Source organism: Lotus japonicus, chromosome 3 (genome assembly GCF_012489685.1).
Source record: "Lotus japonicus ecotype B-129 chromosome 3, LjGifu_v1.2".
NCBI lineage: Eukaryota > Viridiplantae > Streptophyta > Magnoliopsida > Fabales > Fabaceae > Lotus > Lotus japonicus.
Genome location: NC_080043.1, coordinates 18,827,447 through 18,839,699, shown reverse-complemented (window position 1 = coordinate 18,839,699; position 12,253 = coordinate 18,827,447). Strand labels below are relative to the sequence as shown.

Below are 12,253 nucleotides of genomic sequence, written 5' to 3'. Positions count from 1 at the left end.
GATGGTTAGTAACCATAGTGACGTCTGATAGCTTCTGCAGGCGGGAGGACCATGGATGATGTGGTTGAGGGACTCACACTTGAGGGGGAGATTGTTGGAATCTAGTGTTTGAGTCAAGTCCCACATCAGAGAAGTCAGGGTACGAGGGAGAGTTTATAAGGAGATGGACCCTTAAACCTAATGTCTTAAGGATTTGGGTTAAGATGTGGCGTCAATATCTCTTGGTGTCTTGCTCCTCGGCCCATTGGCTCCTCTGTCTCCCCCAACAAGTGTGAGAGCCACGACACGCATGTTGTATTTTAATATAAAATTATGTGGTCATAATCGTGCACCAAGAAATAAGAGTTGTTTAAAAGGTTGTCTTTTGATTATTTTAAAAAAATTAATTAAGCGCGTACGAAAAAACACACTACATAGATTAGCACGAGAGCCCTAATCATAAAATTTGAACAAGGTCTAAGACTTGAATGCATTTATGTTTTGTATAAAATCTACGATTTGAATGAGATACTGATTCCGAGGAAAGAAAGGATGCATTACACATTTTCATATTTCTTCTCTCATTTTTCTTTTTTAAATACGTATATCGCATATTTAAGCTTTTTTTCTTCTAATCCTAGGTACATTCTAATTTTTTTTTCTAACTTGTTATGTTTTGAATAGATATACCAAAACCATTTTAATCTTTCAGATGTGTATATATACGAAAACATAAAATACAATTTTTTTGAGTAAATTTCCAAATCAATCCTTTAAAACTATTTGATATCAAAATTTTTTATATAAAAAATAATTATTATCATTAAAAAAGACTTTGTCAGCATACATCTCAATGGTAGAAAAGTCATAATTGACTTTTATTAATTATTTCAATGTCATTAAAATTCATTAAATGTCAAATTAATACAATAATTATTTTTGAAAAAAAAAAGTCTCAATTGACTTTTGTTAATTATTCTAATGTAATTAATAAATATTAAATGAAATATTAATACATTACTTATTTTTTTAAAAAATTAAATTATTCAATTTTTATATTATTAAAAAAATCAGAAAATACAAATATGACATTGTCTACCTACTAATTATAGTATGAGAGAGAAAGTTTATAAAGAAAGGCATAAAATGAGGGGATGACATTTGTCAGTATTGACACTTTTTGGTTTCAAAAATAGTATATAATATACGATAGGATATATGCCAAGAATAAATTGCATACATTAATGAGCCTTAAAATTTCTCTCAAGCGTTACATATGACATTACTTTTGACTTTTTAAATAACAAATAGTACAGGGAATATTAAGGGAGTTGTTATTAAGACCCCCAAAAAAGTGTGAATTGTAAAAAATGCCCTTAACTAATGTTTTTTAAAAGATACCCCTCCCTCCCTCCTCACCTTCGTTCTCTTGTCTTCTTCAAACCCCCCCCCCCGCAACTACATTCTTCTTCAACTTCCATACCCATGCCCATACACATTACACATTATAGCAACCTCCATCAACTTCTCCCCTGCTCCTGTCGTCGAACACCACCGTTGTTGTCGTCGTCGTCGTCCGCCAACACCACCGTCTCCGTCGTCACCGGTCGCCTTCCTCCTCCTTCCCTGACTTCTCGCCGTCGTATGTAAAGGTACTCTGAACTATTTCGCGATCTCGATATCTCACACTTTTCAAGTGCGTTACAAAAGCATTGCGATGTGTGCGCTGTAGACGCACTCTTGAAGCGTGTCTACAACGCAGTTTGTAACTGTGCGATTCTGTTGTTATAATATTGTCACACCTTGAAACAGCGTTTACGTCGCACAATAAGAGTGCGACAGAGACGCATGTTCAAAGGGTGATTATTTGCAGTTCTGGACTGTCACAGAAGCAGTAAACCGTTTGCTTTTTGCATTACTTACTTACTATTTGTTTGTGTATCTGATTCATTTCAGAATGAGTCTCCCTAAATCATATGAAGTGGATATTCCTGAAGAAAAAAGTGTCTGAAGAAAAGGTGGAAGAAAGACAGTTAGCCAATGTAAATGTTGGATATGATGTGCCAATTGTCGTGGACTACACTGAGCAATTTACCACAGACAGAGTATTTTCATATACCTTCACTCATGAGTATATGTGAAATGTGTTGGATTTATATGTGATACCTATATGTGTGAATGTGTGTAGGTTTTTGCTACTCGGGACGAGCTTCTGGATTGGGTTCGGAATGTAGGAAAGAAATTAGGCTTTGTGATTATTATAAAAAGGTCTGATTGGGGGAACAAGGGTTGTGGGAGTAAAAGTAGAGAGTTGGCTATATTAGGGTGCGAGATGGGTGACAAGTACAAACAGTACAAGCCTGAGTTGAAGCGGAAGGGACATTAACCAAAAAATGCGATTGTCCGTTCAGGCTCAAGGCGAGACACACACAAGAAGATGGTTTGTGGAGGTTGACTGTAGTACGTGGTGATGTTGTAATAGTCCAAGTGTAATGTAACATTGTAATATTAGTATTATGTAACATTGTTACCATCATTTTCATTGTCATTAATTGTGTGAGTTCTTGTTTCTGTTTGAGGTTGTCTTACTGTTTCTGTTATTGTCTGTCAAGTTTATGTTAAAATTCGCACATTGTAAGTGCGTTGTTCACACACTCTCAGCATGCGTTATGACTGCTTTTATAGAGTGCTAGGACATTGGCACATCACTTATGGTACAAATTAATCGCACCTTGTACATGCGTCAACAGCGCACGTACAAGGTGCGGCTACATCGCTCTTGGACATGTGCGACAAACTCGCTCTCTTAGAGTACGTTCGAAAGGGGTTGTGTTTCTAGTATTTCCTTGGGTCTGAATAGATGTGTGTGTGGGGGGGGGGGGGGGTTCGAATAACAACTCTCGTAATGCTCAGAAATAAGGATTACTTTTTGAAGATGATTTGAGCGAGCATATCAGTCATAACCTGGTCTCTACAAGTGTCAACGAGAATTCTCCCACTAGATCTCCCTTGCGGATCCTTGTGCTAGTTGAGGCAAGGGTGTGCAATCTTAGGTCTAGGGTTCGAGCATCTTACATAATGAAAAAAATTCAGATACAAGCTGTAGGAACAGGAACGAAAAATAATTTCAAAGACAAGCAACAGGGAAGAGAACTGGAACGGATCAAGCAACATGAGCAAAATGGGTAGAACTGGAAATTGATAATTATTTAAAAAGGTTTAATATTGATTCTAACCCATACCTCTCAAATTAGAGGGAAAGCAATATGATGAGATTCACTGTGATTTGGTGGTATCTATCTCACTCTCTTCCATCCCATCCCACCATTCATTGACATACATAAACAATGGAATAAGAAATTTTCATCCCATCCCACTCCTCAGGGCGGCTCACCGGTGCTCCGCGCCCTCGAATCTTTTCGATATTCATCCCGATACTATGCATATTTTTTGTATGATCCCAGTGGTACTTATAATATATTATTAGGTAATACTTGTCAAGTAATGCACAATGACGTAGCGCAATGAACTTGAATAATCTCCCCGCACTTTAATGCAAAATTAACTTTTTTTCGAGCTTTGACCCGGATATCTAAATTTTGCCTCAATTCCTGCCGCTCCCTACCATCAATCCAAAATGAACTCTTAAACTATGTACAATTTAAAAAAAAAAACACGTTTTGGAAGGGAGTGATCGTGAAATATATGATGAGAAGTAATTGATCATTAAAGGCAAATACACGGGAACAGTGGCAGAATAGAGATGATAGGTACTACTACTAACCGACAGCGAAGCAGAGAAGAACTTTCAACGGTTATAGCAGCCACATTTTGCTAGTGACAGAGTCTTGAGGTAGGATTGTGTTTGTTATAAACCATATTAATCATAAATATCTAATTTTAAGAGCCTTGCACAAAATTATTAACCACCAAAATATGTGGTTGTTATTTTGCACACATGCACCACTACACAAAGTTGCAACCTTAATATAAAAATTACCATTTGGAAAAGCTAAGAAATTTATTTGATAATTACTCCTTGGTGTTTCGCTAGGTGTTAGAACCAATTTCACATATCTCCAAGACACTACAATTTATCACATTAAGTTTAACGTGATCGAGATAGATGTTAGCTTCAATGTAGATCCATATTAAGTTTAACCGAATACAAAATACATAGGAAAGTAAAGGGTGTGCCATCTCACTATCACAGGTCGTAGCTGCCACCATGACTATCGCCGCTGTTACTACATTCTATGCCCCTCTCTTTCCCTAGTGCGTTTCAGAACCCACTATCAGCAACCAAACGATGAGTAGCACCGCCATTAAAGTTGCTGTGTTGGGAGGTGGAAGTAAGCACTGCACATTGCACAGCCTCATATTATTATTGTTATTGTTATTGTTATTATTATCATCATTTTATTATTATTATTTTGGTGGCAGTTTCAGGAGCTGTGTGTGCATCAACTCTTGCCCGAAATGGGGTTTCTGTAACTCTCTTTGAATCAGCTAGAGGCCCTGGTGGCCGCATGTCCCAAAGAAGGTTCTTTTTCTCTACTTTTTTTTGTTTTTTTCTCCCTTTTAATGTTAATTAATTGGGTTTTGCGTAATCATTTATCCATTTGGAATATCATTTTGATCTTGGTCAATTAAGTCAGGAGAAAATTCTTATTCTATATCACTGTTACAGAATTTTATAGCTTCTTTGTAAAGATAAAGAAGGTAAATAGCTAATTTGGGTTTTTCTGATAGCTATTTGTGGTTGCTTTGAATATTTGGAACAGGGTCTTGAATTTTATAATGTGAGTCAAAGATTAGAGAAGACTTATTGATGTGCAGGTTTATGTTTTGCGAATGTTCAGATTAGTCCCATGTAGCTTAATCTCTGTTTGAAATCTCTATTTCAATGTTCAATATTTTAGGGTGTTTTAAGTAAACAACTTAATTAAGCGCTTATGAGTAATGACAGTAAGCGCTTATCACAGAAGCACTTATTCATAAGCTAATTTGATGAACTTATTGAAATAAGATGAAAATAGTGTATAGTTAAGCTCAAAACATCCTATAGGTGACCATAAGCTATGTACCTAAGTTCTCTCAAACGTTTGCATAAGCGCTTATGCTATGAGATAAAGTCAAATAAACTCTTGCAAAAGAGGCTTTAGTCTATTATCTAGATTGCTTGAACAGTTGTTTTAAAACAGCTATTATATTCTTTACTTTGTAGATTGTCATTGTTTAATCAAAGAAATAACACTGATATTTAGAGACAATTTAGTTTAGAGCATAACATAGTTAAAACTGTTATTTACTTCTTAACGGTACTGAAATTTCTTTCATTGGCTTAGTCGTACTTTTAAAGAGGATTCTAATTTTTTATTTGTTTATGGAAATCAGAGAGAAAACTGAAGATGGGAAGGAGCTGCATTTCGACCATGGTGCTCCATTTTTCTCAGTTAGCAAGTCTGAAGTTTTATGTCTAGTTCAAGAGTGGGAGTCAAGGGGTCTTGTAGCTGAATGGAAAGAAAAGTTTGGCGCATTTGATTTTCACACCCTTAAATTTAACATAGAGCAGGTTGACAAGTATTCTTCATATATTTAAATCATTTTGTTCTGTGTGACAGTTGATTAGGCATTGTTTTACACTTTCAATGATTTTAATGGTTAGTGCTGTCAATACTTTTCGATTGATATCACAGTGTATCTCCCTATGAGTTTTTGTCCTCTCACCATCATGTATCTGAAGTCATAGTTTGGATTGGATTTTCAAACATTTATCCTTTGTATACACAATTCATATTTCATTGCACGAGTCCTATCCCATTAATGACACATTGATCCAAATACTGCATGCATCTAACTAAGTCTGTTGCCATCTTTGGGCTTGAGGGGCTGTAATTGGAAATCAGCTTTAACATAGCTGCCTAATTCAAAGCTTTTACTCCTTTCCAAACTTTGCTAGCATGTCTGGCATTACTTAAAACTAGTACATTATATGTACACCCATATGTTCCATTGAAAAAATTGAGGTATACACAATAATTTCTTTTCACGTGCTCATGATTTTTGGAACTCTTTTGAAATAGGTTTAGTGTTCATTACGTTTGAGTGTGAAATGAGTAACATAGTCCAACCACCACCACCCTCCAAAAGAGTCTTGGTTTAAATTTCCTAAAAATGTGAATACCAGATGGTTGAAACTTGAAAATATATCCTAGCAGCTTCTTAGATATAGGTAAAAAGTGATTTGCTTGGAAACTCATTATGTTTTTTTTCTTCTGCATTCAACATCAGTAATGTTCTTATTAACAAATTATGGAGAAGACGAGACTTGTAACAAGGCCTTGTGTATTTGAGATCACTCTTGTTATTGACTGGAATATCTTTTAGGAAGGATTAAACAAGAGATTTGTGGGTGTTCCAGGCATGAATTCTATATGCAAGGCATTATGCAGTGAAAGTGGTATCTACTTAATTATTTTTATTATTTAGCTTTGTTATTCAGAGTTGATTGTGTACACACTGAAAAGCTTACTCATTATTTTCTACCTGTTAGGTGTGGAAAGTAAGTTTGGTGCGGGTATTGGAAGAGTTGAATGGTTAGATGATGAGAAATTGTGGTCATTGATAGCGGTGGATGGACAAAATCTTGGTCAATTTAAGGGGGTTGTTGCATCAGACAAGAATATAGTGTCTCTCAGGATTGCAGAAGTGACAGGACGGTCACCGCCACTCGGTAAGAAATGCTGGCGTCCTTTCTTCGTCCCACTTTAACTCTTTGTTTGATCCCTGATTTATTTGATCTTGTCAGGAGACAATGTTGGGTTCTATTAATAGGGTTTTCTGTTAGAATATTTACTGTTTACAGAGCGATTTTGTATATTTTCTAGGAACAATTTAGTAAAAGGAATCTAGTAGAAAATAATATAAGTGTGATAAGAGAAGGTTAAATGGTATTAGCCAATTGTCATGCCAATAAACTTGTTAGGTGATACCATTCCTCTTTGTGATGAAGAGATTTTTCTGCCTCTTTTACCTTGAATTGTTGATTTATTTAATTTAAAGGGTATTGTCTATAAAATTTTGCTATTAAGATTTAAGAGGATACAAGTGAATCATAGAAGGGACCTTGATGAATAGTGACTTAATAACCTTGGAGACACTATATCAGGCTTTTATATGTGCAGGCTTAAGGTTAAGGAACTTGGGAAATATTAGATATAGCTATGAACAATTTAGCATGACTCTATGTAGAGACTACAACAACAAAAGCCTTATTCCACTAAGTGAGGTTGGTTATATGAATCACGTCATTAAGCTCCATCAACTAGATTAAAAAATATAAGTTGGATTGTGCTTTCCTGGATATTGTTGGCAGCAGTAGGGTACATTCAACATGCAATCATATTCTTGCCTCGTAGAATGTCTACAATCTCAGATTGTAGAGATTCTACGAGGCAAGAATATGATTTGCTTTGAGGTGCTGCTTTCCTTCAAGTTGTTGAACTCGACTAATACAAGCAGGATACACCTTTTGTGTCTATCATGTTTGACAAGAAATTATTTAATTTTATGCTAGAAAACTGGGAAGCAAATGCAATTGAGAAGTGTTTCTTTCACTTTTTCTTATTTGAAATAATTTAGAGTTAAGAGGGATTACAATTTATTACCTGATACAATACATATAATATGTTTCTTATATACAAGCTAAAGATTTCTTTGCTTCAACTAATATGTAAGATGGAGTTGTTGATTTGATCAAAAGAAGTTAAATTTGCACAATCAATAAATAATCTAATTGATAGATTCAACTTGAATTTGAACATGATGGACTGGAAAGTATGGAATATATTTTGACTGTTTTTTACACTTATATATGACATTTGTGAGGGGTGCAGATATAAAGTTGGTGCCTGAGTTGTCAGAAGCATTGCACAATATTCCTGTCAGGCCATGTTTCACTGTAATGCTGGCATTTGCAGAGCCTCTGTCAACGGTATGATATAGCTATACAGCATCCAATCTGTCATTTACAAGTTTGCTAATACATGAATCTGATATGGCTCATTTGATTTTGGAACCATTTCATAGCTCATTCATGGTTTTAGCAACATGATTCTTGATTTCTTTTGATACTGTGTAGTTTGATGTCTTACTTTTTCTACTGTGTTTCACTCCTGAGGAATTTATGCAGCTTAATATCTAATTGGCTATTATATAAAATAAATGAAGATTAGCTTGGACGGGAAGAAGATTTATGTGGTAAATTGTTTTACCATCAAATTGTAAAGTATACTACGAAAAACAACTTGAGATGGTTTTTCCAGATTAAATTTTGCGTGTAAAAACATTTCGTTTAGAATCAAGTTGAAATAAGGCTTCGTTGTATTTTAATCATCCGTTTTGTAGCATTTTTAGTGATGTGAAATTGGGAACCTTACTCTACAAAACTCAATTTGTTCCAGATTCCGGTGAAAGGCTTGTCTTTTAAAAATTCCAAAGTTTTAAGTTGGGCTTATTGTGATAGCAGCAAGCCAAACCGTTCTACTACAAGGTATTTGTTTAATGTTGCATTAGTGATACAATTATTGTTGGCTCAGTTTCCATAGCTTACGGGGTAGCATCTTTACAGCGAAAGATGGGTTCTTCATTCAACCGCAGAATATGCACAGGACATAATTGCTCAAACTGGACTCAAGAAGCCCTCAGACATTACACTGAGTAAAGTGGCTGAAGAGCTTTTCCAAGAATTTCAAAATACAGGACTTAACATATCACAACCCTTTTTTAAGAGAGCCCATAGATGGTAAGTGCCTTGAAAAAACTATCTTAGAGTTTTAGATTCTAGCATTACTATATATTTATTTCATGTTGCATAGTTGGGCAGTGGATACTTAGTAATCTCTTCTCGTTTTCAAAATTTAATTGTCTATCTCTGGTTGATAATTATATAAATTCAGTCACGGAATTAAAACCTTTTAGTGGGAAATAAAGCAATAAAAAGCCAAAAACTAGCATGACTAATTGTGCATAGATGTTGAGTTTCTGAGTTTGAGAAATCATGGCATCAGTCTAAACGGATAAGCATGAAGTGAAGTGACTATTCCCAAGTGTAAACGGATGAATGCTAACCTGTGAACTAACACTAGAAACTCAAGAGGTATAGGTTAAAAGCACGTGTATGGAAATGACCATTGTGGATAACATATCAGTAGTATATCTTTGTTTTCTGTCTGCTTTATTTTTCCCTATATCTACAAATATTAGAAACTGAAGAGTTCTGATTAATATTAAAATTGATATGATGAAGTTAAATTAATCTAAACATCCATCTAATTTCACCAAACTTTTAATTACGTCTAGAAGTCTTTAATTAAGTGAATATTTGGTTTCAAGATTTGGACAGAATTCAAGGGCGTTTACTCAGAAGCAAAGATTTGTAGCTTCTAACTGGAAGTAATTCTGGAGCATTTAACAGTGGAATCAAACATACTATAAACCCATATAATTTCAAAGTTTTGTAACTAAGTTCTTAGAGACTAACCTTAAGCACCTTTGGATAACCTAAGTAGTACTAAATTCCAAAAGAATAAAGTTGCCACCTCTAATTTTCATTTATGTAATTCTCTTTAAAAACATTTCATGAAAGAGCACTGAGGGAATTGCCTATTTTTTCTAGTTGTATCTTATGAGAGTTCACTTTATATTTGAGACTTCAATTCTATGTTACATATACTTATCTTTCCCTGAGAAAGTAAAGCAGATCACATTTTTGGAAAAGGAAGCGCTATGGGAACTCTAATAACAATTCTTCTCTGTTTTATTCGGGCATTTGATTCTTTATTTTCAGAGAACAAATAAGTCCTTAATTTTCCCCAATCACAAACATCTAATTCAGTTTTTATGTTATCCTTGGTCTTGTATGTGGCTTGTGTTGTCTTGATTAGTCCCAATGAGTAATGATTGATGTTGTTCTGGGACGGGCGGACCACGCGCATAGGGACGACCGGTCCAGTGCCCGATCATGATCACCCGAGGGAGACCCAAGGGAGACGACCAGGGTAGGATGTCCGGGCCCTGACCACGAGCAGGACGACACTCTCCTCTGGCCCTGGGCCCCACCACCTAGGGGTTGACCTAGGCCCACCATCCTACGGAACTAGGGTGGTTGGAAGGTGGGTCCCTAGGTAATCTAAGCCGTTGGATCACTGTAAACCACATAGGGAGCAGAAGGATCCAACGGCCCTTAACCCGCCGGTACGGACCATGCATGACGTTGCATGGCTCCAACCCTAATACTCCAACGTGTATATAAAGGGGGCAACTCACCCACTCTAAGGTACGTTATTCTCTTCACTTCACTACCCACTTACTCGATTCCCCTACTTACTTTGGCATTGGAGTCCCTTGCAGGAGTCCCTCCCGGGATCTCCCAGCTCATCAGCGCACCGGTTCCACCCCCTCTCTTGGCTGCCCCAGCATCTCGTGATCCTCCTGATCAGATGTTAAGAAACTTATCTCCACGAAACACATGAAGCATTTGATGGCCGTTAATTTTCTTGATTTCCATTTAATTAAGAGTTTCAACTAACCGATTTTTTTTGTTTACGGAATAAATAATAGATTCTTGTGTTTTTCGCTCACCATTTTCATCGTACGAATAGCAGTTCTCTTTTGTAATATTGGTTGTTTTTGTAGGGGGAGTGCATTTCCAGCTACTAGTGTTGCTCCAGAGAACAAATGTCTTTGGGACAGAAACAAGAGACTGGCCATCTGTGGAGACTTCTGTGTTAGTCCCAATGTTGAAGGTGCCATAGAGAGTGGCATGGCAGCAGCATTAAGGCTTAAAGATAGTGTCAGTTGTTTATAGTTAAAGCCTTGGACCATTGTTATTATTTGTGGCTGTCCAAACATCAGCATGTCTTTATTTCGGTACGTTTTTTTTTTCTAAGACAGCTCGTGTCTTTATTTGGTGTACACGGATGTAAAAAAACTTATTTGGCCTTTTTTATTTATCAATTACTAGTCCATGTGGACTTTTCACATTCGTTTTGGTCCCTAGCAAATTTCTTTCATTAAATTAGTCCATCTTCCCTTAATTTGAAGTGTCCTGGTTTTCATGAGTGTTCTTCATGTTCTTGAGTATTCTTCTTCTTGCAGAAACCTAGAAAGTATAGACCCAACAAAATATTATTCATCAGCTTTGGTCCTTCTCACCCCTTCTTCCTCATTCCTTAACCTTAACCCTAACACCATCATTCCTCTAGAGCTCAAATCCCTCTCTCTTCTTCGCTTCACTACACTACCTTTCGTCATCTTCTCGTCAACAACTAGAGAGAGAAAAGGGTTAAAGTCGTTAATGGGGTGGCTTATGGGAATGTTGGGACATCAATTGGAGACTCTTACGAATGGGTTCAAGGAGGTATCGAAGGACGAAGAGACCCGCCTTGAGTACTTGAAGATGAGGGCTTGGTGCTCCAACTCTTGCCTCAACGACAACGTGAATGACAACCACATCACCGATAATGGAGGTACGCTCAACTTCTGAGGCTGGGGTTTTGTTAGAACAGCAACACGAATACAGATCAGAGTAGAGATAAACACACAAAGCTTTGTTCACGCAGTTCGGCCAAATTGCCTACCTCTGTGACTATAGAGCAGCTATAGTTCCGTTTATTGATTCGAACCTGAATACAATCACTCAGCAATTGCAATTTCTCTCAATTGCACTAGTGCCTCTTGTGTCTCTTGTGTTTTAGAGTTACATTGTTATCCTATTTATAGTGGATTCTATTTTACAATAAAATCCTAATAAATCCTATAACAATCCCTTAAAACCTTTTACAATCCACATTAAATCAAATCCTAATAAACTAAAGATTTTAGCCCAAAATATAATGAGCCAAATCTCAACAATCTCCACCTTGGCGAATTCCGAACTCCCCCTATGAAGATCTGCTGCTTTAGTTTCCTGATTCTGATTTCTGGGATTGTGAGCCTCCTCTGCTTAACATTGGAGAACATGCAACAAGTTCAAGCAATGCTTAAACTTGTCACTGGTGACTGGCTTGGTCAACATGTCGGCTGCATTCTCTGATGTGTGAACCTTCTGAAGTAATATCTGTTTGGACGCCAACAACTCCCTGATCTTGTGGAACCTCACATCAATATGCTTGGTTCTAGCATGATACACCTGATTGTTCGCCAAATAGATAGCAACTGAACTCCACCTTGCTCAACACCCAACTTTTTCACTAATCCTGTAAGCCACAAT

The 12,253-nt window shown here is 36.6% G+C and overlaps 1 protein-coding gene across 2 annotated transcripts; it reads left to right on the top strand.

The window, feature by feature from the left end:
- Positions 1 to 4,035: 4,035 nt before the first annotated feature.
- On the top strand, positions 4,036 to 11,024 carry LOC130748654 (uncharacterized). 2 transcript variants are annotated; one of them, XR_009022756.1, is made up of 10 exons: positions 4,036 to 4,331; positions 4,423 to 4,522; positions 5,377 to 5,554; positions 6,370 to 6,442; positions 6,536 to 6,715; positions 7,878 to 7,975; positions 8,445 to 8,533; positions 8,612 to 8,785; positions 9,927 to 10,318; positions 10,678 to 10,815. XR_009022756.1 is itself a non-coding variant. In XM_057601887.1 (9 exons), the coding sequence occupies exons 1-9, from the start codon at positions 4,289 to 4,291 to the stop codon at positions 10,847 to 10,849; spliced, it is 1,107 nt and encodes a 368-aa protein (XP_057457870.1). In that variant the 5' UTR covers positions 4,040 to 4,288; the 3' UTR covers positions 10,850 to 11,024. The 2 variants fall into 2 exon arrangements, 1 of the variants encoding a protein (XP_057457870.1); XM_057601887.1 differs by lacking the exon at positions 9,927 to 10,318 and having other exon boundaries at positions 4,040 to 4,331; positions 10,678 to 11,024.
- Positions 11,025 to 12,253: the final 1,229 nt, after the last annotated feature.

What these genes read in the sequence shown, in the direction of transcription:
- LOC130748654 (XM_057601887.1), top strand. Translation starts at nt 4,289, where the DNA reads ATGAGTAGCACCGCCATTAAAGTTGCTGTGTTGGGAGGTGGAA. An exon ending in GGCATTATGCAGTGAAAGTG is followed by an intron (nt 6,443 to 6,535) that starts GTATCTACTTAA and finishes TCTACCTGTTAG; the next exon opens with GTGTGGAAAGTAAGTTTGGT. An exon ending in TTGCAGAGCCTCTGTCAACG is followed by an intron (nt 7,976 to 8,444) that starts GTATGATATAGC and finishes AATTTGTTCCAG; the next exon opens with ATTCCGGTGAAAGGCTTGTC.